Source organism: Trichomycterus rosablanca, chromosome 16 (genome assembly GCF_030014385.1).
Source record: "Trichomycterus rosablanca isolate fTriRos1 chromosome 16, fTriRos1.hap1, whole genome shotgun sequence".
Taxonomy (NCBI): Eukaryota; Metazoa; Chordata; class Actinopteri; order Siluriformes; family Trichomycteridae; genus Trichomycterus; species Trichomycterus rosablanca.
The window spans coordinates 19,990,183-20,017,162 of record NC_086003.1 but is presented as its reverse complement, the minus strand read 5'-3'; the positions used below and the strand labels follow the sequence as shown (position 1 = coordinate 20,017,162).

The following is a 26,980-nucleotide window of genomic DNA, read 5'->3' as shown; positions in this document are numbered from 1 at the left end:
AACCAATTATGTAAAATAAATGATGTGTTTCCAACATTGTGGCTAATAGCAACAGTTTGGGGAAAGCCCTTATCTGTTCCAGCACAGCTGTGCCCCTGATTACAAAGCAAAGTCCATAAAGACATGGTTTGGCTTGCAAAGAGCCTTGACCTCACCTAAGACATTCTTATCCAACATCTCTGCCCAGACTTAGAACTCTTAAGTTATTTTAACTGAATGGACACCAAATCTTGTGACCAGCCATTCCCAAAGCATAAGCATGAAAGAGGGGTCATATTAATGCATGTGGCTTTGGAAGGTGTTTATATGCACAATTTTGGCCATTTTGGTATCTAAATATCATTGAAAAGCACAAATTAAGTTACAAAATATCACAGATGGAATATAATTGGCAATGATACTTAAACTGTGACATCCATTAGGCAAGAAAATCATACAGTAATCAGTCTGTGCTTGTCTTGCCAGTGATCACATATGCAGCACTAAAAGCACAACCTAACTATCAAAGTCAGTTTACTGATGCTGAGCAAAGCATGTACATGCATCTGTCTCCTTGTGCCAGGGAGCTGAACCAGCCACCGCAGGCTCAAACCGGTCAACCACCAGAGGCAACCGGATTCTTCTCACCTCAGTCCCTGTGTTCTGAGCCTAACACCTGTTCCCTGTATGTGCAGTGGGCCATGTGAAAAGCATAAACCAGCTCACCATGCCATTTTTGGGTTTCGTTTAGCGTACAGAGAGTAAATGGCAACACAAGCATTTACTTTGCCATGCATTTGGGGACAGCAAATAAGGTTATCAATAATGCTGGTGCCACTGCTAGGGATAGGACAAAAAACTGATGATGAACTTTTAGAAAACCCATGTGTCTGAAAGAAAGTAAAGTGGACACAACACAAATGCTATTGTAGGGCATAGGCCACCTTCTCAGGAAAATATGCTGAAATTATAAAGTATGACTTCATGGACATCAGAATTCATTGGAGTAACTTCCTTAACAATCAGCATGTTTAACCTTTATTAAACCTATATGGAAAGGTCTAAAGGGCAGAGTGAAGTGGACCTCAGTCTCATTTATCCCTTGAAGCTCCAGAATCACACCAGTAACCTTTCAGAATTCAGGAATATTTTAAGATGAGTTAAAGCTATTCTTGAAGTAAAACTGGCTCTACACCTTATAGCCTCTTGAAAAGAGCATATTGTTGCTTGTTTGGCTCACTCTCTTTATGTTTTGCTGTCCAGATACTTTTGATCATATGTTAGAGCTCTAGCCATGGAAGTATAATCAACTAACTGAAACTTTCCGTGTCTTAAATATTGTAACATAAGCCTTAAACCCTCTCAATTGTCAGGGCAAATATAACTGAATTTCAGCCTGGATACTACTGCCCCCTGCTGCACAGGAGCTGTACTGCATTGCAAGGATCCAGCACCAATCTACTGTATTTTACGGTCTCTCCAATGGAAGTTCTATTTTAAGTATTTTCAAATACACCTCCTCTAAATTGGAACACATTTATTTGTCTCAAATCTGAGTATTATAAATTTATTCTGGGTTTTCTTAAAATATTCTGTATCTAAACATTGTTGGTGATGGTGGCAGTTCTATTTATTTGGTAATAATGACTGACTATAGTTAGTGTTTTGCCTATGAACGTATTAGTTTGTACAGGCACAATAAAGAGGTACATAAAAATATGGTATCTTGCCAATGTCAGAAAGAAGACCCAAATTTGTTCCACTGCTCAGTTGTAATCCATTGATATGGAACCAGGGTGACACCATCCACAGTCAAGCAAGTGTTACAGGGCAGAGACTGCCATGCAGGATAGAGGTCTGACTGTAAACCTTGCTTAACTGTGGACAGTGACACATGTTTTTCAGCAGCTTTATATCTTCTCATCCTGTTGTGAGAATTTCCTTCTGACCTTGGCATAGACTACTGCTCCATGTATGAGGGTACTTCAAAAAGTTTCCACACTTTTTAAAAACTCTATTAAGAATTTCAAAAACAAATTACATCACTTTTCTACATAATCACCTTCCTTTGCGATGCATGTTTCCAGCATTATACCAATTTTTTAATGCCATCAGCAAAAATATTTTTGGTTGAGCATGTAGCCACTGATGCACCACTGCTTTCACTTCATCACCACATTAAAAATCTTCTTCCCCTTAAAACATCTTTGAGCGTCCCAAAAAGGTGGAAATCAGATGGTGCTAAATCTGGACTATAAACTCTCTCAGACACGACCAATTACTACTCCCTCCCTCACTGTTTCCAAGCAAAATATAAAAGTGTGGAAACTTTGTACTTTTTGATTTGTGTAGTGATGGTGACTATTTATATTCACAGAGAAGTCACCAGCTATAGTCAAGCATAATTACTTTAAAGAAAGACACACAGTAAAAAGAGCTTTCCCGAATTTAATAACCATGGTGGCTATGTGTATACATGTGTATATTTTTGACCAAGTAAATCCCATATGCCCTGGAACAGATTGGTATCCTGTCCAGTGTATTTTTGTCTTGCACCTAATGTTTCTCTGTTAAACTGGACACTCTCTCTCTCTCTCTCTCTCTCTCTCTCTCTCTCTCTCTCTCTCTCTCTATACATATACAGGTCCTTCTCAAAAAATTAGCATATTGTGATAAAGTTCATTATTTTCCATAATGTAATGATAAAAATTAAACTTTCATATATTTTAGATTCATTGCACACCAACTGAAATATTTCAGGTCTTTTATTGTTTTAATACTGATGATTTTGGCATACAGCTCAAGAAAACCCAAAATTCCTATCTCAAAAAATTAGCATATCATGAAAAGGTTCTCTAAACGAGCTATTAACCTAATCATCTGAATCAACGAATTAACTCTAAACACCTGCAAAAGATTCCTGAGGCTTTTAAAAACTCCCAGCCTGGTTCATTACTCAAAACTGCAATCATGGGTAAGACTGCCGACCTGACTGCTGTCCAGAAGGCCATCATTGACACCCTCAAGCAAGAGGGTAAGACACAGAAAGAAATTTCTGAACAAATAGGCTGTTCCCAGAGTGCTGTATCAAGGCACCTCAGTGGGAAGTCTGTGGGAAGGAAAAAGTGTGGCAGAAAACGCTGCACAACGAGAAGAGGTGACCGGACACTGAGGAAGATTGTGGAGAAGGGCCGATTCCAGACCTTGGGGGACCTGCGGAAGCAGTGGACTGAGTCTGGAGTAGAAACATCCAGAGCCACCGTGCACAGGCGTGTGCAGGAAATGGGCTACAGGTGCCGCATTCCCCAGGTCAAGCCACTTTTGAACCAGAAACAGCGGCAGAAGCGCCTGACCTGGGCTACAGAGAAGCAGCACTGGACTGTTGCTCAGTGGTCCAAAGTACTGTTTTCGGAAATCAAGGTGCCAGAGTCTGGAGGAAGACTGGGGAGAAGGAAATGCCAAAATGCCTGAAGTCCAGTGTCAAGTACCCACAGTCAGTGATGGTCTGGGGTGCCATGTCAGCTGCTGGTGTTGGTCCACTGTGTTTTATCAAGGGCAGGGTCAATGCAGCTAGCTATCAGGAGATTTTGGAGCACTTCATGCTTCCATCTGCTGAAAAGCTTTATGGAGATGAAGATTTCATTTTTCAGCACGACCTGGCACCTGCTCACAGTGCCAAAACCACTGGTGAATGGTTTACTGACCATGGTATTACTGTGCTCAATTGGCCTGCCAACTCTCCTGACCTGAACCCCATAGAGAATCTGTGGGATATTGTGAAGAGAAAGTTGAGAGACACAAGACCCAACACTCTGGATGAGCTTAAGGCCGCTATCGAAGCATCCTGGGCCTCCATAACACCTCAGCAGTGCCACAGGCTGATTGCCTCCATGCCACGCCGCATTGAAGCAGTCATTTCTGCAAAAGGATTCCCGACCAAGTATTGAGTGCATAACTGAACATAATTATTTGAAGGTTGACTTTTTTTGTATTAAAAACACTTTTCTTTTATTGGTCGGATGAAATATGCTAATTTTTTGAGATAGGAATTTTGGGTTTTCATGAGCTGTATGCCAAAATCATCAGTATTAAAACAATAAAAGACCTGAAATATTTCAGTTGGTGTGCAATGAATCTAAAATATATGAAAGTTTAATTTTTATCATTACATTATGGAAAATAATGAACTTTATCACAATATGCTAATTTTTTGAGAAGGACCTGTATACATATATAGTAGCAAAATAATGGTTAATGTTAAACTCTATTTGTAACCGACAATAGTGGTGATATAAACTAAAGAGGTGAGTCTCCGTGCACTGACGTGAAGCAGGTGGTGGTGAAGGATAATCCACCTAAGTCTTTAATACTGAGAGCCAAAAGAGGTGAGAGAAGAGAAGGCAGGTGGACAGAATTCTAATTGTAGACAGCTAATCCAAACTGTACCCTTTTTGGCCTGATGTTTTTCTAACACAGACAAAAACAGACATAGAAACAGACAGAGGAAGCCTCTAAAAGCTGAAAACAACGTCACATCGTCAGGTGTGGTTTAACTAACATCAGTGAGAAAGAACACCTAAGGAAGGTTGAGATCTATCCTGAACTTGAACATTGACCACATAAACAAATCAGCTCTCATCTGGATCTACGGCATAGAATGTAGCAGGGCTACTTCACCTTCTGGCAGCTTACAAGTCCCTGCATCATGTGCGAAATCCAAAAGGTATGTATGCTCAGATCTGCTCTTATCAGGCAACACCATGCTCCGAGGAGGCCTAATCCAATTCGCACTGTGACAGGGCGCACATGGTTATTTCCATGGACAGGTCGATATTAGGAATTAATTGGATTTTGGGTATTATCAGTGCAATTTGGTTTAAGTCACTGTACATTTACTGATGTGTGACTGTAAGGGACAGGAAAAAATGATCAGTGACTTGTGGGATATTTAAACTACAGATTATTTGGATATTATAATTACCAGTATTAGTCTAAAAATGCATTTTAAAGGCCAGTGTGAAATGTACTTTTTTAAACTCCCTGTATTAGTAAGGTTTTGTCTCATTGAAGTTGGCAATGATCAACCTCTACTGTATTATTCAGAGTAATTTGAAAAAGTATCAGTTCTATAGCATTATTACAACAACTGCTTTGGGTTTCCTTTATGCCTTTTGTATTAAAGCATTAGTATAAAAAGTTTACATACACTGTATGTCATGATCCTGTGATTCCAAGGATTTCTAACAATTTAGAACTTTCTATTTGTTCAAAAACATTATATGACTCAGATTAGAATCATTTTATATATTTGATTAGGGGTTTTCTTAAGATATTCTATGTCCAAACATATAAACAGAAATGTATTGTTAATTTGGTATAGCTATAGACAAGTATGAATGGAAACTGGCAATGCCCAACCTCTTTTACGTTAAATAAATTGCTTAACTCTATGTTTCCTGGATTTATTAAAGAGAAATTAAGTACATCTATCTGCTATTCATTGATTATTTTATAAGCTACACCTACTATACAAATGAACTTTGTGGGTATACAAATAGTGTCTGTAGTCCATGTGTGTGTGTTAAGCATTTAAAGTTGTATTTTTACCGTGCCCAGGGTCTGTTTTCTGTGATTGAGAAACTAAAGGGCACGACAGAACAGGAGCTTCGGATCGTTCTTCTTGGTCTGGATAATGCTGGGAAAACCACCCTACTGAAAGAGCTTGCATCAGAAGATGTCAACACTATTACCCCAACTCAGGTATGACTCTCAACAAAGAGAAAGACTGGAATGGCATTTAGGATTAAAGTCTATCCTACTTGGATTTCAGATCAAATACCTAGTATCATTATTATTGTTATAAATGGCATCCAGGACACTTGTTTAATCAGGTACTAAAATAAGTCAAGGTTTTAAATTAAGTGCATTTACTTATATATGTTTATATACTGATTTACTTTAATAAGGTAAATCAGTATATAAACATATTTTCTTTCTAGTGTTTTGGTTTGAATATACTGTAGGTTGAGGTGGATTTACAGTATAAATCACTGTTTTTTTCTGGTTTGTACATGTTTAAGCCATGCATTTTCATCTGTTTCTTTACTTATGTGAGTGGCTTTTGTTGTTTTTTACGGCCTCTGTAGGGCTTCAACATTAAGAGCGTGAACTGTCATGGTATGAAACTCAATGTTTGGGACATTGGGGGACAGAGGAAGATTCGTCCCTTCTGGAAGAAATATCTGGAAAAAACTGATTTGTTGGTATGTTGGGACACTTTAATGACATAAACCTGTCATATGCCTGATGTCATATGCTGAGGGTTTATGTACAGTGTTTTATCAACCCTTTTTTGTAGTAGATTTTGTGGTGAAGAAAGTGGACCTGAAGTCTTTTTATGATAAATAATAAGCAGATTCATAATCTCATACAAAATTATGTAACCTTACACTAAAAGAGCTCTAGCCATTGGCTAATTATATTTATTTAATAAGCATTATTGGTTTTGATTAGACTCTGAGTAGTATTACATGTCTTGAGGGAGTTTTATTAGGGACATGTATTTAAATATATTTTTAAGCAGTCTTGGAATTTTACATATAGCCAATTCAATTAAAAAGGTTGTTAGTATAGCAAGGTCTTTAATGTCCCTTTTCTTGGTATTTGTTAGTTATGAGTTTAATGACTATATCTTTAACTGGTAGCTTGACGGTGGTATTTAAGAGTACATAAAACACTGTTTTATACCGAGAGGAAATGTGTCAATTGGTCAGATGTAATCCAAATCTGTAGAGGTTGCAGGAACATTGATGAATATTGCCATGGGTTTAGAGGTTGGCGTCTATGAAAGAAGCCCCTGCTCCAGCTTTTATTACACATCCTTTAGTGCTTTAGAGCTTTAAAGTGACGATTTTGAATCAGGAGCTTCTTGCACAGTAGTCTACAAGCCCATGGCATGTGTCAGTTTTAACTGCAGTGTTTTCTTATTTATGGCAGACCTGCTTTTTGGTGGTTCATGGAGCAGATCTGACCACCTGGACAAATTTCCTTTCAGTTTCAGTATAAGGTGATGGTTTAGGTTTTGTTCCTGACCAAGATTTCAGTGACATTATACACCACCAATCTTAGTTGTTGTATGTACTGTTTATTTATTTTTTAATCCTACAATAAACAGATAAAATATAGATTAAAAAACGTTTATTTAAGAAGTCTCGAGGTATTTAGAGAAGTATGTGTTCTGAAAATTCAGGCAAATTAAAATACATGCAAAAAATCAATCAAATCTTACATGAAGTACATGTCCCTTGTCCAAGATTTCACTGCTGGCTATAAGTCAGGGTATTGTTTGATATATTTACATAGGAAATGTCCACTAAAAATGACTGACTTGGCATTTCCTGCCAACAGATTTATGTCATTGACAGTGCTGATAAGAAGAGGTTTGAGGAAACTGGTCTGGTGAGTAACACTACCATGATCCTGTATGTGCACTATAATTACCCTATATAAACACTTGTGGTTGTAATACCATATTTACCCTTACTAAATTTAGTTTAAGTAGAGGCATGTGAAGGCTTTTAAATGAATGTTTTGGAGGGATCTTGCCCATTCGGAGGGCTTTGTGTGCCAAACATAGGCTTTTTTGCAAATCAGAGGCTAACTGCTCTTAATGTGATTAGTTAGCTTTCTTCTTGTAAACCTTTTATTGCTAAAACTGTGGTTTTAATAAAAACTGTGGCCTCTTGCCTTTACTTAGGCTTCTTCTCTTGAAGCTGATGGTTTTTGTCAGTTTTTTCATGAAGCTGAGCTGTCCCGAGGCTTTTTGCCCATATTAAGGATTTTATGCTAAGACTTCTTAAACATATGGTGGCTTCTTCTGCCAATGCTAATGCTTTAACTGTAAAACAAAGGCTAATAGCATATGTGCCTTGCCATTAGTAAAGATTTTGTACAACCTTGTTAATCATAAAAGATAACCACAGGGCTTTTTGGTTAAAACTGATGTTTCTTGTTTTCTTCAATTACAAAAAGCTGAAGCTCCAACAGCTGTTGATGTAAATTTTATAAAACCTGTCACTTCAACTAGACATAACACAGACATAAAGCTGTAAAGGGACCAAATAAATATCTTAGTTTAGGTTCCCATAAACAAGAATCCACCTGACTGCAAAACAGAGAGGAATCAATAAGGGCATTAACAACCAAATCCTTCTGTATCAGTGGTAATCACTGATAATAATTTAGACTGCTTTTTCTTATTGAGTCCCGGCTGGGTGCTCTGAGCTACACCTTTTCCAATTTGTCCAGGGGGGAAAGAAGGGTGGGGGACAGCTGCTAGCAAATGTAGACCTATATCCACTATATTACCTCTGCTATTCCCACAATGTAAGCCTAGCCGAGAACAAATTATGTCCTATTTGTTCATTCATTGTTCTGGTAGGAGCTCTCAGAACTAATCGATGAAGAGATTCTGAAGGGAGTTCCAGTGCTCATCTTTGCCAATAAGCAGGATCTAGCCACGGCATCCACAGCCAGTGAGATAGCAGAGGGCCTCAACCTGCACACATACCGGGACCGAGAGTGGCAGATCCAGGCCTGCTCAGCTATTTCTGGGGAGGGAGTTCAGGTGAGATTTTAATGGCTGATCAGCAGGAGACTAAACTTAAGCTATCAGGGCTGTTACTGTTAAATGTTTTAAAACATGATTTAAAAATTGAAAACGTTGGCTGGCACGTCTGGTTATATTTATTATGTAAGAGATAAAACAGTCATGGCATTTAGTGAATACTTTTATCCAAAGCTACTTACAACTGTGACCAAATAGAACTAAAGGCCTTGATCAGGTGCCAAACAGTAGCAACATGGCAGCGGTGGGACCTCAACTAGCAACTTTCCCATCAATAATCCAGCACCTTAACCGCTGAGCTAACTTTACCCTAACGATGAGCTTAAACCCACAGTGTCCCAATATAAGAAATTAATGGACAGGGCAGCAATAAGGTGTTTTCTCAAGGCAGGCCTATTGTTTTCAAATATTGGGACACATTGCTGGATGTAATCTTACTTTTCCCATGGACACTTGCAATAATGTTTTGCTTACACATATACACCATATCCATAACATTAAAGCCACCTCCTTGTTTCTACACTCACTGTTTATTTTATCAGCTCCACTTACTTCTACAATTACTGACTGTAGTCCATCTGTTTCTCTGCATGCTTTGTTAGCCCCCTTTCATGCTGTTCTTCAATGGTCAGGACCACCACAGAGCAGGTATTATTTAGGTGGTGGATCATTCTCAGCACTGCAGTGACACTGACATGGTGGTGGTGTGTTAGTGTGTGTTGTGCTGGTATGAGTGGATTAGACACAGCAGGAGTTTTTAAATACCATGTCCACTCACTGTCCACTCTATTAGACACTCCTACCCACTACCTACCTAGTCGCTCATCTATTGCTGCTGTTTGAGAGCTTCATCAGTGGTCACAGTACGCTGCCCATGGGGCGCTGTTGGCTGGATGGTTTTGGTTGGTGGACTATTCTCAGTCCAGCAGTGACATTGAGGTGTTTAAAAACTCAATCAGCACTGCTGTGTCTTATCCACTCATACCAGCACAACACACACTAACACACCACCACCATGTCAGTGTCACTGCAGTGCTGTGAATGACCCACCACCCAAATAATACCTACTCTGTAGTGGTCCTGGGAGAGTCCTGACCATTGAAGAACAGCATGAAAGCGGACTAAAAACTTCCAGAAAACACTGTATCCTTGTGTGAAAGCTAAAAGGTTATTGTAGCTTCAGGGTATTATTCATAGTTCATAATTTGTTCTTGGCCACGGTTAGTGGACCGACAACCCAATAACACCAAATTTTTCTACATCCAGTTAGTAAATATCCTGGACTACATTTTATTTCATTTTTATGTACTAGTCAAACATGTGTAAGCTAACATTTTTAATTATCTGGTTTCTTTTAGGATGGAATGAACTGGATCAGCAACAATATTGTAAACAAGAAGAAATGAAGAAGAAAAAGTGTTACTTTTTAAATCATCTTTTGTTCTTGTGAACAAATGAAAGCTTGTTTAGTTACATCCAAGACAGACCTAATACATGTTTATAATATAAAACAAAGTCTCTGGCTACCAAGAGCTGTTTTAATCTCCATTTTAAAGAGAAAAAGAGCTGCAACTCCATTTATTGCCCATGGTAATAGACTGGGAATTCCAACAGGCTACTGACCTGGTGTCCACATGTCTTTGGCCATATAGTATAAGACACCAGCAAGTAGCCGCTCAGGTGGCGCAGCGGTAAAGTACGCTAGCTCACCAGAGTTGGGGTTTCGAATACATTAAATCGATTCTCAGCTCTGCCTTGCCGACTAGGCTGGGCGGCTGTATGAACAACGATTAGCTGTTGTTCAGGGTTAGAGGGTAAGAAAGTCGGATCATAGGTCCTCATAACTGGTGCATCTGCGGCCCCTGCTGGCTGACTGATGGCGCCTGCACAGGGCTGAGAAATAATGCTGATGGGGGTGTGGCCCTCCATGCACAGTGCCCGTCAAGTGTATGAACTCGACTCGTGCAGGTGAAAAATGCACTATCTGTACCAGGGCCGGAGTGGGCCCCTTTTTCAGCCCGGGAGTTTCATGTCCAAACCCGGCCCACTTTTTCCATGGAGGAGCAATTTAAATAAATGAAACAGCAGCTAGCTCCTACAATGCCTTTTTATTGGGTATAAGTTCAGGTATATGTTGGAAAGTTAACAGAAAACACTTCACTTAAACATGTTTAATTCAAATTTAAATCAGATAAAGATTTAAAAGGTAAAAAAAAATGTAATAAAGATGAAAACTTATTTACATTTGAACAGGAGCAATAAGTTGAAATAAAAATTATTTGAAATTAAAATTGCATTTGTCTTCCCAACAGAGAGGAGCTCTATTGTTAGGTTTACACTAAGCTTCACTACTCGTATATTTAGTAGGCTACCTACAGCATCAAAAGCCTCCTAAGCAGTGCACTGGTTTCTGCAACTTTATTAATAACGGTGTCATTGTCTATATCAGAATCAGAATCAGAATACTTTATTGATCCCAGTGGGAAATTGCACGTTTTTACAGTAGCACCCATTTATGTAAAAATAATAAACACTCTACTCTCTTGAAACAAAGAAAAAAGAAGAAAAATGTTAAGTTAAAGTTAAAATTAAATATAGACATGAGACATGGCTTATCTGCTGCTCTGAGGCAAAAAAAAACATTTCATTAAGGGTTAGCCTATTTTGCTGAATAACATAACATGCTTGAATTTAGCCTATATTATGATGGTGTGAAATTGATAGTGATTTAGGCTATTTGTCTCCATTTGTTAAAATAAATTAGGCTATCGTGCTGACATCTTTCTGAATGTCTGAACAATTTAACATATATCATGTATATTCTCTACGTTATATTTTACATTACAAATAACTATGTTAGTTTAAATAACTCTGTTAGACTGTCCTCAGTACAGTAGCGTCGGAACAAAAACATTCCATTAATGAGTTAGGCTATTTAATATATTACACTTCCAATTATGTTTATTATTTTCAGCTTGAAACTGGATATTTGTGATTAATGGTGTGTATTGGGTTCTACAAAATAAACTACGCTAAGTTGACATTGCAAATGTTGCGCAATAGCCTTACAGTGACAATACAAAATTATTTCCATATCTTCCTTTACCGGCTGCAACTGGGGTCTGTCCTCTGGAAAACAGGTCTGTTAATTTGGCACATTTGGCAGCATCTTCTTCCAACGCCTTTCTTTTTTTAACCTGGCCTTTTCGGCTCCACCTGGCCTCTTCCTGCCCTCCATCACCACCGACTGATGGTTCGCGCTATTCTGTTGCTATATTTATTTATATACTTTTACCGGCGCTCCATAAAAGACGCCTCGTGGGCCCAACCAACTTAAACATTTGGAAGGGGAGAATTCCCTCAGATGGTAGAACCCATCTAATCTACTGCAATGTGATGAATGGAGAATGAAGGCAAGAAGAAGATTAGACAAGTGACAGATAAGTGTCAAAATTATTTTTCCCATCCAACCGGTCCAAACTCGAGATGGACATGAGCCGGCCCATCGGGAATCCTCCCGAATCTCACGATTAGCCACTCCGGGCTTGATCTGTACTGACTGTGCGTACCGGAAGGGGCCCAAGTCAATTGAGAGGCGTCCTTAGTCAGCGGTGAAGGGTCAAATCAGTATAGAAGACGCATTCATGGTAATTGGACACGACTAGACTGGGGGATAAAAATTGGGGGGAAAAAGAGAGGGGGGAAAAAAAGACACCAGTGAGTATCATACATTTTGTTATTTAATTAGTTTAAGGGGCACTAAAACTAATTAGGGGAGTGCAGCAGTCAACAGAAACAAATGAACGTGTCTGCAGGAGGGGGGTCAGATGAGAAATCCTGTCCTTGCTACTGCAACATCAACTCCTGCTGTCAGGTTAATGTGTTAGCATAAGCAGCTTGATCCTCAGTGGACGAATCTGCCACCAAAATACATTAGAATTGTTTATACGAATTAAAGCAGTAAGAAAATTATTTTAAGTGTGTATTTTTGTGTGACAGATGACTTAGAACCCACCAGTGTGTGAGACTGTGAGAGGTGTGTTAAAGCTCAACAGGCTTGGTTATGTTTCTGTTTTTTCTGTGAATATTTGTGTGAATTATGAGTGTGACTGTGAAATCATATTGTGAATAAAGTATTTGTAGTTCTTACCACAAAATCCTTTTTTAAAAATCACTTTATCCTGGTCATGGGTGTGGTGTGTCCAGCGGCGCCCATAAACACTGGCTGCGAGGTAGAAAATACCCTCAGGAGGGCAACAATCTATTAACAAACACCACACACACACCTAAGGGGAAACCTATAGGTTTGGAGAAAATGGTACTTGAAAAAACTGGCGGTACTCTAATTATCCAGAGGCAAGGATCAAACCCAAGTCTTAGGGACTCATGTTGCACTGTGGTACCCACTCCACCAGGTATGGCAAGTGCCACATATTCAGCATACAATACAATTATCAAGTTGTCACTACTTATGCCCAATTAAGAACATATTTTATCTTATATCTATCTTATATCATTGTTTTGTAAATCTTTACTTACCACTTCATTATGATCAGTGTCACAGTTGCGCCAGAGTTCATCCTGGAGACAGGGGGTAGAAACATGAAGTGGACAGAGGTAGGAAATACCCTGCTCCTCCTCAGCAAACAGTACAGAAAAAAAATTTAACTGAATCACCCACCAAACGCAATCTGAAATTTTGCCAAAAGTATGTGGACACCTGACTATGTACTTGTTGGACATGTATATTGATAAGAATGGGAATGTGTGCTTATTTAGTCAAAAGAGCATTGTGGGTTAAGATTAATTAATGGGTTAAGACACAAATAAATTTTTTACACCAGTTAGCAATGGGCGTGGCTGAAGTGTCAAAAGAGAATTGTGGGTTAAGACCAGGGCTCTGTGCAGGCCACTGAACTTCTCTACACCAAACGTGTCAATCCATGTGTTTATAGATCTCACAACACTACTGGAACTGCTACCACAAAGCTTAAAAATTTTGCCAAAAGTACGTGGACACCTGACTATGTACTCGTTGGACATGCATATTGATAAGGATGGGAATTTGTGCCTATTTAGTAAAAAGAACATTGTGGGTTAAGACCAGGGCTCTGTGCAGGCCACTGAAGTTCTCTACTCCAAACGTGTCAAGCCATGTGTTTATAGATCTCGCTTTAAGCCGGGGGCACAATCTTATTGGAACTGCTACCACAAAGCTTCACATTTTTGCCAAAAGTATGTGGACACCTGACTATGTACTTGTTGGACATGGATATTAGTAAAAGGATGAGAATTTGTGCTTATTTAGTCAAAAGACCATTGTGAGTTAAGATCATGGCTCTCTACACCAAACGTGTCAAGCCATGTGTTTATAGAGCTCGCTTTGAGCTGGAACTGCTACCACAAAGCTGGAAGCATAACATTTATTTTATACACCAGTTAGCAATGGGTGTGGCTGAAATACAATACAGGTAAATGATCTTTGGAGTTAAACTGTATAAAAAAAGTAAAAGTACGTTTGATAAAGAATTAGCAAATGTAATTCATATAATAAACGATTCTTATTATAATAATTAATCTCTTTATTTGTACTTGTCCTGTATTTTCACTGGCACTCTCCTCAGGCGTGATCATGCACTCTTAGGAACGACAGACTTGGGGATGACTCAGAGTGCAGACATGCCTCTCAAATTTACTCCACCATCTGAGACTGTATGGCTCATGTTTTTATTAGAGGGGATATAGACCCAGTCGTGCTAATCCAAGTCTATTACTTCTCCTGCGCTCTATAATAAGCCTGTGATCTAATCAGAAATAGACTGAGGGAACATCTCTGAGACAAACAGAACAGTTTGCTACTTTAAGCAGGCCACATCAATTCTGCTCGGTGTGAACACACAAAAAGAAGGATTTTCTTCATAAACTGGTAAGTCTAACAAAATAAGTGGTTAGTCATCACTATGAGATATAGATTTTTAAAGACCTGGTGCCTAAATTAAAAGATGTCAGTATGTAAACATCACTCTGCATGTTTGTATCTGTCATCTCAAAAGCAAATGCAAACCAAACCAAACAACCTATGTTAAGTTATCAAGGTCAGTTTATACAGACAAATATTTCCTGGATTAGATCTTAATTTACAGACTGTTACCAACATGTTTTTATAAATAAAGATTTTAATAAAACCTTAAGGAGCACGGCATGACATCCCACAAGTGTTTGTTCTAGGTTCACTGCTGTTTTTGCTAATATAAGATTCTAATACATGTTATTTGTAAACATGTTAGCTTTCACTGTGTTAAAAGACACAGTTATGCTTTCTATTTCCTTTTCTAAAATATGGTAATAGTAAGAAAACAAGAGATCTGTGCCGCTCAGGTGGCGCAGCGATAAAACACACGCTGAACACCAGAGCTGGGATCTCGAATACATCGTATCAAATCTCAGCTCTGCCTGACGGCTGGGCTGAGCGGCCACATGAACAATAATCGGCCTGCTGTTCAGATAGGGGTGGGATATTAAAAAAGCCGGATAGGGACTCTCTCATAACTAATGCAATTGCGACCTCTGCTGGCTGATTGATGGCGCCTGCACAGAGATGGGAACAGAGTGCTGTCAGGGTGTGTCTCTCCGTACACAGTGCTGATCTGCATTACACTCGTCAAAGTGTAGGTGACAAGACGCATATGGCTGCTGCCCACGTGTCGGAAAGGGAGTGGGTTAGCTTTGTCCTCCTCAATCAAAGCGGGTATCAGCATTAGTGCAGAGGAAGCATGATGCAATCGGGCAATTGGACTTGCTAAAAGGGAGAAAAAGGGGAGAAAATGCATTAAAAAAAAAATTTTTTTAAATAAAAAAAAAAAAAAAAAAAAAAATATATATATATATATATATATATATATATATATATATATATACAGTACCAGTCAAAAGTTTGGACACACCTTCTCATTCCATGGTTTTTCTTGATTATTATTATTTTCTACATTGTAGATTAATACTGAAGACATCCAAACTATGAAGGAACACATATGGAATTATGTGGTAAACAACAAAGTGTTAAACAAACCAGAATATGTTTTATATTTTAGATTCTTTAAAGTAGCCACATTTTGCTTTGATGACAGCTTTGCACACTCTTGGCATTCTCTCAATCAGCTTCATGAGGTAGTTACCTGGAATGGTTTTCCAACAGTCTTGAAGGAGTTCCCAAAGGTGCTGAGCACTTGTTGGCTGCTTTGCCTTCACTCTGCGGTCCAACCAGCCTCGGCTCTGGACCGCTTTGTTTGGGGGGGGCAGTAAAACTAGGTGCCTCGTAGTGGGGGGCAAAGGGGGATAGAGGCAGGTATAATGAGAAAAGAAACGTAGAAATATAGCACCCGATGTGGATCAGCAGATGCGCCTGGTGATTGCAACCGAGCACAAGTTCACCAAGGGGAGGGGGGCGTGTCGGAGGTATCCGGGACCGAACGCAGGCTCACCAAGGGGAGGGGGGCATGTCGGAAGACGCTTGGGGGGGGCACAGACTCAATTTGGGGGGGCAATGCCCCCCTCAGCCCCCCCCCTAGCACCGGCCCTGGGTCCAACTCATCCCAAAACCATCTCAGTTGGGTTCAGGTCAGGTGATTGTGGAGGCCAGGTCATCTTACACAGCACTCCATCACTCTCTTTCTTGGTCAGATAGCCCTTACATAGCCTGGAGGTGTTTGGGGTCATTGTCCTGTTGAAAAACAAATGATGATCCTACTAAGCGCAAACCAGATGGGATGGCCTGTCGCTGCAGAATGCTGTGATAGCCATACTGGTTATGTGTGTCTTGGATTATGAGTAAATCACCAACAGTGTCACCAGCAAAGCACACCCATACCGTCACACCTCCTCCTCCATGCTTCATGGTGGGAACCACACATGTACAAACCATCCGCTCACCTTTTCTGTGTCTCACATAGACACGGCGGGTGAAACCAAAAATCTCACATTTGGACTCCTCAGAGCAAAGGACAGATTTCCACTGGTCTAATGTCCATTCCTTGTGTTTCTTGGCCCAAGTAATTCTCTTCTTCTTGGTGTTCTTCCTCAGAAGAGGCTTCTTTGCAGTTATTTGACCATGAAGGCCTGATTCACACAGTCTCCTCTGAACAGTTGATGTTGAGATGTGTTTGCTACTTGAACTCTGTGAAGCATTTTTGTGGGATCTAATCTGAGGTGCTGTTAATTGGTGGTTTCTGAGGCTGGTAACTCTGATGAACTCATCCTCTGCAGCAGACGTAACTCTTGGTCTTCCTCTCCTGGGGCGGCCCTCATGAGAGCCAGTTTTATCATAGCGTTTGATGGTCTTTGCGACTGCACTTGAGGATACGTTCAAAGTTCTTGAAATTTTCCGGACTGACTGACCTTCATGTCTTAAAGTAATGATGGATTGTCGTTTCTCTTTACTTTGTTGAGTGATTCTTGCCATAATATGGATTAAAACAGTAGTCAAATAGGGCTAGTCACTGTATAGTACCAACCCTACCTCTGCACAACACAACTGATGGTCTCAAACACATTAACAGGCAAGAAATTCCAGAAATTAACTCTAGACAAGGCACAAACATTAATTAAAAACCATTCCAGGTGGAGACATCATGAAGCTGATTGAGAGAATTTCAAGAGTGTGCAAAGCTGTCATCAAAGCAAAATGTGGCTACTTTAAAGAATCTAAAATATAAAACATATTCTGGTTTGTTTAACACTTTGTTGTTTACCACATAATTCCATATGTGTTCCTTCATAGTTTGGATGTCTTCAGTATTAATCTACAATGTAGAAAATAAAAATAATCGAGAAAAACCATGGAATGAGAAATATTTCATTATATCTTTTCATGGGACAACACTATAGACATGAAACTTGGATATAACTTAGAGTAGTCAGTGTACAACTTGTATAGCAGTGTAGATTTACTGTCTTCTGAAAATAACTCAACACACAGCCATTAATGTCTAAATGGCTGGCAACATAAGTGAGTACACCCCACAGTGAACATGTCCAAATTGTGCCCAAAGTGTCAATATTTTGTGTGACCACCATTATTATCCAGCACTGCCTTAACCCTCCTGGGCATGGAATTCACCAGAGCTGCACAGGTTGCTACTGGAATCCTCTTCCACTCCTCCATGATGACATCACGGAGCTGGTGGATGTTAGACACCTTGAACTCCTCCACCTTCCACTTGAGGATGCGCCACAGGTGCTCAATTGGGTTTAGTCCATCACCTTTACCTTCAGCTTCCTCAGCAAGGCAGTTGTCATCTTGGAGGTTGTGTTTGGGGTCGTTATCCTGTTGGAAAACTGCCATGAGGCCCAGTTTTCAAAGGGAGGGGATCATGCTCTGTTTCAGAATGTCACAGTACATGTTGGAATCCATGTTTCCCTCAATGAACTGCAGCTCCCCAGTGCCAGCAACACTCATGCAGCCCAAGACCATGATGCTACCACCACCATGCTTGACTGTAGGCAAGATACAGTTGTCTTGGTACTTCTCACCAGGGTGCCGCCACACATGCTGGACACCATATGTGCCAAACAAGTTTATCTTGGTCTCGTCAGACCACAGGGCATTCCAGTAATCCATGTTCTTGGACTGCTTGTCTTCAGCAAACTGTTTGCGGGCTTTCTTGTGCGTCAGCTTCCTTGCCACCTGAGTGGCTGCAACGTAAAGATCTTTGTAGCCTTTTCTTGCTTTGTTGCCATCATTTAGATACATTTTTAGATCCTCAGTTGCTTAAAGGAGCAAATGGTTATTAAGTCTGATAATTGACTTTTACTTTATTTCTTACTAAGTCAATTAGAGCCTAATGAGTCAATTAGGTCTTGAGACTTTTGCAGATGCCACAATCACACTACTCTATTGTGCGTTAACATTTGCACAAGGAAAACAGAAGAACAAAATCTACAAATATGTCATTTAGCCAGAGTTGCCAAGACCTTTTAATTTAATTATTGACATGCTACAAGGTTATAGGGTTTCGGCGAGTATTAATGCAGTTTTGGGTGCCATGAACAGGGGAAGTATTTACAAGAAATCACATTTAAACAAATGTTAGATTTAAACCCATGCTTTGTATCTTAAGAAACTTCACCACAGAAGACATTCATCATGCCTGTTCCATACAACGACATGGCTAAAGAGAAACAACAGCGGGCTCTGGAGCTGTGCTTAGAGGCCAAAGGAGGTAAGAAACATCCACTGCTACCCAGATTACCATAAAACAAAGGTAATCATCTTTCCAATTCTTATTAAACAGCTATAATTAACTTACAAAGTGTTCTGACAGAACAGACAGAACAAACTGTTTAATTCTGGGTGGGCTTCTCTCAGTACAGCTGTAATGGCCTGTAATGCATTCTCACAGCACGGGCTCTAACAATTATCATCTAGTGAGTATGACTCATTTACGACTGATTGGGGAAGAGAAGGAGTTTGATCATGTGCTACACAAACAACGGGTTGTCATGTCCAGACGTTAGTGTTAAACGTAATGCTTGGACTGCAAAATGAAATCTTCAAAAGACTGGTGTTCATTTATTTATTAGTTGCTTATACACTGATCAGCCCTAACATTAAAACCACCTCCTTGTTTCTACATTCACTGTCCATTTTATCAGCTCCATTTACCATATAGAAGCACTTTGTAGTTCTACAATTACTGACTGTAGTCCATCTGTTTCTCTGCATGCTTTGTTAGCCCCCTTTCATGCTGTTCTTCAATGGTCAGGACTCTCCCAGGACCACTACAGAGCAGGTATTATTTGGGTGGTGGATCATTCTCAGCACTGCAGTGACAATGACATGGTGGTGGTGTGTTAGTGTGTGTTGTGCTGGTATGAGTGGATCAGACACAGCAATGCTGATGGAGTTTATAAACATCTCAATGTCACTGCTGGACTTAGAATAGTCCACCAACCAAAAATATATCCAGCCAACAGTGCCCGGTGGGCAGCGTCCTGTGACCACTGATGAAGGTCTAGAAGATGACCAACTCAAACAGCAGCAATAGAGGAGCGATCGTCTCTGACTTTACATCTACAAGGTGGACCAACTAGGTAGGAGTGTCTAACAGAGTGGACAGTGAGTGGACACGGCACTGAAAAAAACTCCAGCAGAGCTGCTGTGTCTGATCCACTCATACCAGCACAACACACACTAACACACCACCACCATGTCATTGAAGAACAGGGTGAAAGCAGGTTAGAAAAGTATGTAGTGAAACAGATGGACTACAGTCAGTAATTGTAGGACTACAAAGTGCTTCTATATGGTAAGTGGAGCTGATAAAATGGACAGTGAGTGTAGAAACATGGAGGTGGTTTTAATGTTATGGCTGATCAGTGTATATTTCTACTGACTAATACCTTAAAAACACAGATTTACCATTCCTAATGTAAGACAGCTAACACTTTGTGTAAGACACTGCCTGTGTGCCCAATTTGCAGGTGGGTAACAGTTCATTTCAACAGAATTATTCAAAATCAGCCTCAGACAGACAGGACGATAAAATCTGATCCTTCCTGACAGGGATGTGACGGCACTTACACAATGAAGCTGCTAATAAAACATGCAACAGCGGGCCATAAAATGTCCAAACCCTCTTGACTTCTGAATGATTCTACCTAGGTCGTGCATCATTAGCTTCACACACGGCATACAGTATGCATGGGACAGCCATTAGTGAAGGGACAGCCATTAGTGAAACACTTTTAAATACTTCATTGAGCACAAGCCAGACACTATGGCTTCAAAAAATACCATGCTATAAATTTAAGCCTACACAATCGAACAGTGTTCAATCCATATCCTGTTCATAGGACTTTATGCTTAATACATCGAATTAATACCTATACAGTATACACCGATTCGGCATAACATTATGACCACCTTCCTACTATTGTGTTGGTCCCCCTTTTGCTGCCAAAACAGTCCTAACCCTAACTGTGATGCACTGTGTATTGTGACACCTTTCTATCAGAACCAGCATTAACTTCTTCAGCAATTTGAGCTACAGTAGCTCGTCTGTTGGATCGGACCACACGGGCCAGCCTTCGCTCCCCACGTGCATCAATGAGCCTTGGCCGCACATGACCCTGTTGCCAATTTACCACTATTCCTTCCTTTGACCACTTTTGATAGATACTGTCGTCTAGCCATCACAATTTGGGTCTTGTCAAACTCACTCAAATCCTTACACTCGCCCATTTTTCCTGCTTCTAACATCAACTTTGAGGATAAAATGTTCACTTGCTGCCTAATATCTCCCACCCACTAACAGGTGCCGTGATGAAGATATAATCAGTGTTATTCACTTCACCTGTCAGTGGTCATAATGCATTTATGGCTTTAAGCAGAGGCTTTTTATACAAAGTGAATTACACTTGTGACCAAGTCCAATTCAAGCAATTAAGGGTTAAGTGCCTTGTTCAAGGACCCAACAGAGGCAATGTAGAAGTAGTAGAACTTGAACCAGGGACCTTCTGATTACCAATTCATTATGAGCTATATTTACTGTGGGTAAGGTGTTTTTGGGGTTGTATATGCAACCCTTCTTTCTCCAGACATTCTGAGCCTAATCTTTAATAAACTGCTAAATAAAATGAAATAAAATAAAATGAAAGTATATTCCCCACTTCCATTAACAAAAATGTTAAAGGTGTTTGGGGTGGCATGGTGGCCCAGTGGGTAGCACTGTTGCCTTACAGCAAGAAGATCCTGTGTTCAATATGCAGGTTGGGTGGTCTGGGTCCTTTCTGTGTGGAGTTTGCATGTTCTCACCGTGTCCGCGTGGGTTTCCTCCGGGAGCTCCAGTTTCCTCCCACAGTCCAAAGACATGCAAGTGAGGTGAATTGTAGATACTAAATTGTCCATCACTGTGTATGACATTAAACCTGTGAACTGATGAATCTCGTGTAACGAGTACCTACTGTTTCTGTCATGAATGTAACTAAAGAGTGTAAGACGTTAAAATATAAATATAATATATAATATATACTGTATATAAATAATATATATATATATATATATATATATATATATATATACAGTATATATATATATATATATATATATATATAAAGGTGTTTGCTTTGGCTCTGTAGCTCATTTAACTACTGTTTTATAATCTTCACAACCAATAGCAACAAATATTTCTCACAGAACTGATATCTTGAACATTATTAATTGTATGTAACATTTTACATATATACATTTTTTGCAATTTGAGTGCTTGGGGGACACAGCGATAAAGTATGTTAGCCCACTGCTGCTAAAGTCTAGGGTTCCAGGGTCCAGATCTCAGTGGTACTATCAGTTGAGCAGGGTTTGCATAGACAGGATTAGCTAACGATTAGAGGGGGTGTTTCAGGGCTAGGGGGAAGGGGGATTGTGCCAAGAAGGACATTTGGTGTGAAAATCATGCCAAGTCTTGTATATGGACCAGATCCCTTAAATACAGGAGCAGCTGACCAGACGCCTGGGTTGGCTTGACAATTGTCTGCATCTAAAGGGGTGAGATTAGGATGAATATTCACATCCTTGTTGATGCAAAAATTACTCCTACTGCCTGGTCTAGTCACTGGCAGTGGAAGAATGAGGAAGGAGTTAAGTTTTTATCTGTACATGATGAGATCATCTGTAAGAATCTGGTCCTGATTGATGTAAAGATGTGGTTGGCTATTTTGTGTGTCAGAGAAGGCATAGCCTGTCAGACCACAAAGTATAAACAGGAATATATGAGTAGAGTAATTTAAAAAATCATGATAAACATTTTGGCCGCAAACCCCCCACCAAGCTATGCTTGAAATGTCCCCATCAATATAATGATGTAAAATGATGAATAAACATTTTACTCACTAGCTTTGTGTAATGTTAGGATCTGTCAATGTTCCCATCAGTTGTTGATACGCCCCCCTAATGTTCACATGATTAATGCTGCAATTTCAATTTGTGAGTCAACAAACTGTCAACAAAATAAGTAAAATTAATTGCAGCATACTGCAATCCCTATTTTTTAAAGAATTCCAGAGCCCATGTGATTATATTCATTCAGGAAGCAAGTCAGCTCTGCCATCAGGCTGGGCTGCGTGCCTACATGAACAACGATTGGCTGTTCATACAGGGTGGGAGTCGGATAGGGACTCCTCATAACTGAGGCAATTACGACCTCTGCTGGCTGATTGATGGCGCCTGCACAGAGTCGAGGGACAATGCTTTGATCAGAGTGTGGCTCTACGTACACAAAGCTGATCCGTATATGAACTCACCTTGTGCAGGTGAAACGATGCAGTCGGCTACTGCACACGTGTCGGACGGGCATGTGTTAGTCTCACTCTCCTCATTCTCCTAGAGAGGAAGCATAATGCAATTGGGTAATTGGATGCGCCAAAAAAGTCGGGAGAAAAAGGGTAGAAAATGCATAAAACAAAAAAAAGGAGCATGTCAGTTTTCAATGCAGTGCCATCCAAGGGATCAAAGGTCAAAGCCATTAACATTGCAATGCACTTTATGCACATAAATTGATCTGAATTCTCTGTTACAAATAAGCAATAACAAAATAAAATCATGGACAGGGCCCACACAAATCTATACAACTTCACACACAAAAAGCATACACATACAGTACATCCCAAGCACAATATAGTCATATATAATGTACTGTCTGTGTGTGGGTGTGTGCATCAGAGTATCTGGACCTGGGAAAGAAGATCAGTGTTCCTCAGGATGTAATGATGGAGGAGTTAAACCTGCTGTCAAATAGAGGTTCTCGAATGTTCCAGGAGAGACAGAAGAGGGTGGAGAAGTTCACACTGGAGGGGTTTGGAAGCAGACCTGAAAGTGTAAGCAGACACACCACACCATTATTACACTTGTGTATAAGAGCGATACACAATACAGACTGCACCTTTAGACTGAGTTTAATTACATGGTTCCTTACTGCTATAACTGCATGCATAATTCTGACCATTACAGGCCCGAAAATTATTATTAAATTTGAAAGAAGAATTATGCTGGTTGTTATATGACGAAGTGAAGCGTAAAGAATTGCCCTACATTTATTTTATTATTTCAGTATTTCAACCCACCATATTTCAATCATTTAGTTACAGAAAAAAAATCCCAAAATGGATTTTTAATCCCATTACAACGTCTTTGCCGCCTGCATCACTCTCATACTGGCCAAGAACGGCTGCAGACTAGACACTTCTGACATGAATGAAGTTGTTAGTCACTTCATTACACCAGTCAGTGATAGATTCTATTGAAAAGTCCAATTATGTACGGTCACACTATACCCTATGTGCTTTCCCATTACTCTTGCCAGGGGCCTCAACCTGGCCAGTTGTATTTTTGAGATTGAGCTCACTGTGGTGGTGGGCTAGTTTAATAGAATGCTGAGCCATCCAAGCCCCCTAACCCCACACACCGTTTATTAAAATTGTTGACATCAGTTTCATCTGTGGAAATTATAATTCATTAAAAGCTTTATTTATATTATTAATTAAAGTGTAAATATGATTTGTACCTCCTACCTCTTTCTAACTCCATCAGGAAGGTGAGATTGTGGGCCAGCAGGCCACAGAAGGGCAGACAGACAGTGCTTACAGCAGCAAAGGGGTCACTCAGCCAGGGAGAACCAACCTGCTGGCCTCACTCCAACACACTGTAGCCAAGAAAGGAAATCCTGGCGTTCTTGCACCAGGTAATTATGTATGCTTGCTCAGCATTTCAGTCTCTTCATAACTACAGTATATACTCAGCATTGCACTTACTAGCCAATTTTGACTTTAGTAAGCAACTGAAGTCAAAGTCTTTATTCCTTTCAGCAGTGTTTAAATGCATCAGAGTGTTTATTCATTCTTTCTGGGTAACACTGCATGTTACCTCCAATACAAATGTTGGTGTTCATAATTTATGACCATGGCTACCAATTACTTTAGCAAACATTTAACCTAAACATATGGTCTGATTAATAAACTGTGTAAGTGCACAGCACCATTATTCACTTGTACCTTCTTTAAGGGCATTTATTCCAATGTTGCTTATGCAGCACAGTCTTGCAAGTGTTATTTTTTACTCAATCTAATGTGTTCTTGACTTAATTGGCTTATGTTATGGGTGCAAGCTTGGATTCATGGTTATGCCAGGTTTACGTTATTTAGACATCCCTTGTGATTCCCTGGCTGCACCCCAAACGGCATTCTGTGTATGTGACTATCACTGGTAGCATGCCGATTAGAAATACTATTTACGTTCAGGTGCGATTTGGAACACAGTCCGTTTAAGTCACTGCTATTTTTTTTTAATACAAGTTAAAGGTAGGTTTTTAAACTCAGACTTTGCTTTTCGTCTACCTTTATGTCAAAGGTTAATTCTTCCAAAGTCTTTCCAAACTAAAAAAGCCCTTCATTCCCATTAAAGTTTTTTTTCTCTTTTGGATACTCAGCTCTTTGCCTAAATACCACCTTCAACCCCCCTGGCATCACTGGCACATTAGGTGGATACTTATAAAAGTAACAATGTACCTGATGATATTGGTAGTGCCCTTGAAAAAAGTGACAACTGAACATATTTTTACAAAAAAATACACAATATTATGTAGCAAAGTTGTACAGCTCTCAGTCCCTGCTTCTCCATCTCACTCAGGTTATTCCGGGCCCCTTAAAGAGATTCCTCCAGAGAAATTTAATGTCACTGTAATCCCCAAGTCCTACAGCTCACCTTGGGAAGAATCCAGCAATAGTACAGTGCTCCTGGCCGCTATCAGTGCCCGTCTGCCTGAACCTCCTTGCAAGCTCACCCCTGCAAACTACAAGTGCTTTAACAGGTATTACTGTTGAAATTGCCAGGAAACAGGGCAGGAATACCCAGTTGCCCAGCAGCACCTAAAACCAAAGGTGTAAAAAGTCCTACTGAGTTAAATGAAAGAGATGTGGATTCCCACTAGTGACCAACCAGGCTAAAAGGCAAGTTACTCTTGGTGAAGATGAGAAATATCTGTGTTTTGCTAAGATATCTGTAGTAAAAAAATATGAATCAGCAATCAGTTGGCGCAGTTGTCTATTATGCTAGCCCACCACCAAGATCCAAATTTTAGCCGTGCTAAGAGCTGGCCAAGAGCTAGAGAGGGTGGGGTTTGACCAAAGCCCTGCAACGTATTGGCCGCCTATTTAAGGTATTCCTGCCCTTCGTTTTAATATTTTTATGTAAAGCATTTACTTTTTTCCCTCTCTGTGAAATGGAAAATGATTCATATTACTATGGCTCCACAGAGCTCCTATACCATTTGGCGGGACATCAGGTAGCATGAGGACCCTGTCTCTGCCCGGCTTTGAACTTCAACAGGCCTACACTGAGCCAAGTCTGACCTGGAAGAGAATGTGTAACAGACCCAACTTTAACCGTACACCTAGAGGCTGGGGAGCTCAATACACTGCTGAGAGCGTGGAAATGTAAAACAGGAATATATAACACAAACCGGTGCTAATCAGTAACGACAAACAGGTGGCTACGTTAGTATGCACGGCAAAAAATATCCCATTATCTGCAAGTTAAGACAACAGGCACCAGGCCCTGCCACCTAAAAAAGTTTACATGCATGTTTTCAGCTTTAAATGAAGTTTTTTTCCCAAATGTTAACAGCGCTTCAATTTAGAATTCAGACAATCATACAGCCAGTGGTGTATAGCAACGAAGTAATAATACTTCGTTACAGTACTTAAGTAGTTTTTTTAAGTACTTGTACTTTACTGGAGTATAAACATTTTCGGCAACTTTCACTTTTACTCCACTACATTTTCAAAAGAAATTGTGTACTTTTACTCCGTTACATTCGCTGTATGTAAATTCGTTACTCGTTACTACAAAATGAACGTTAATCTGCGCCAGACGGTGGTTAAACACATTACTGCGCATGTGCAAACGTGCTCTAAACGCTATCGGAGTTTTCACCCAAAGACCCGCAAATATGGAGATTTCAGAAGCTCCAACACACTGATGTAAGTTAACAATGGTTAACAAAGTAAAGCATCAGCATTTTTCTCATATTATTAGCATTAACATTGTTCAGATATCTACCTACCATTTTTACCGATTACATTCGAACCACAAATAAAACGTTTCACTAAATTTGTTTGGAATTTATTGACTGCAAAACTCATGAAGACACGTCCATTATTTTTAAAAACTCACCTACGGACAAATATTTCCTCAGATAACTTCTGTATTAGACCGGCAGAGGAGAGATTCATGGTGCTGAGGAACATGCAGCACGTCTTTAACCCTTTAATCATCTCAACAAGAACTCAACTTATCCAACTTATTATTCATGATTTTTCAGCTGT

At 39.9% G+C, this 26,980-nt stretch overlaps 2 protein-coding genes and 1 long non-coding RNA gene across 4 annotated transcripts; 2 read left to right on the top strand and 1 right to left on the bottom strand.

The window, feature by feature from the left end:
• Positions 1-4,684: 4,684 nt before the first annotated feature.
• Positions 4,685-10,011, top strand: arl3l1 (ADP ribosylation factor like GTPase 3, like 1). Its single transcript, XM_063011822.1, has 6 exons — positions 4,685-4,702; positions 5,596-5,739; positions 6,126-6,242; positions 7,387-7,437; positions 8,420-8,605; positions 9,964-10,011. Exons 1-6 carry the CDS (start codon positions 4,685-4,687, stop codon positions 10,009-10,011), a joined length of 564 nt encoding a protein of 187 aa, XP_062867892.1.
• A 2,353-nt stretch (positions 10,012-12,364) lies between these two features.
• On the bottom strand, positions 12,365-24,292 carry LOC134330431 (uncharacterized). Of its 2 annotated transcripts, none has more exons than XR_010015004.1 (6): positions 24,170-24,292; positions 23,333-23,468; positions 22,904-22,982; positions 13,145-13,186; positions 12,756-12,866; positions 12,365-12,522 (listed from the first exon to the last, which is right to left on the bottom strand). It is a non-coding gene; the product is annotated as an uncharacterized LOC134330431 (long non-coding RNA). The 2 variants fall into 2 exon arrangements; XR_010015003.1 differs by having other exon boundaries at positions 12,756-12,830.
• Positions 14,447-26,765, top strand: LOC134330430 (myozenin-2). The gene is made up of 6 exons (XM_063011566.1): positions 14,447-14,531; positions 18,721-18,822; positions 23,322-23,476; positions 24,189-24,339; positions 25,284-25,464; positions 25,910-26,765. Exons 2-6 carry the CDS (start codon positions 18,747-18,749, stop codon positions 26,091-26,093), a joined length of 747 nt encoding a protein of 248 aa, XP_062867636.1. The 5' UTR covers positions 14,447-14,531; positions 18,721-18,746; the 3' UTR covers positions 26,094-26,765.
• The last annotated feature ends 215 nt before the right edge of the window (positions 26,766-26,980 follow it).

What these genes read in the sequence shown, in the direction of transcription:
- LOC134330430 (XM_063011566.1), top strand. Translation starts at nt 18,747, where the DNA reads ATGCCTGTTCCATACAACGACATGGCTAAAGAGAAACAACAGCGGGCT. An exon ending in TTGGAAGCAGACCTGAAAGT is followed by an intron (nt 23,477 to 24,188) that starts GTAAGCAGACAC and finishes TAACTCCATCAG; the next exon opens with GAAGGTGAGATTGTGGGCCA. An exon ending in AACTACAAGTGCTTTAACAG is followed by an intron (nt 25,465 to 25,909) that starts GTATTACTGTTG and finishes ATGGCTCCACAG; the next exon opens with AGCTCCTATACCATTTGGCG.
- arl3l1 (XM_063011822.1), top strand. An exon ending in GGTTTGAGGAAACTGGTCTG is followed by an intron (nt 7,438 to 8,419) that starts GTGAGTAACACT and finishes TTGTTCTGGTAG; the next exon opens with GAGCTCTCAGAACTAATCGA. An exon ending in TTTCTGGGGAGGGAGTTCAG is followed by an intron (nt 8,606 to 9,963) that starts GTGAGATTTTAA and finishes GGTTTCTTTTAG; the next exon opens with GATGGAATGAACTGGATCAG.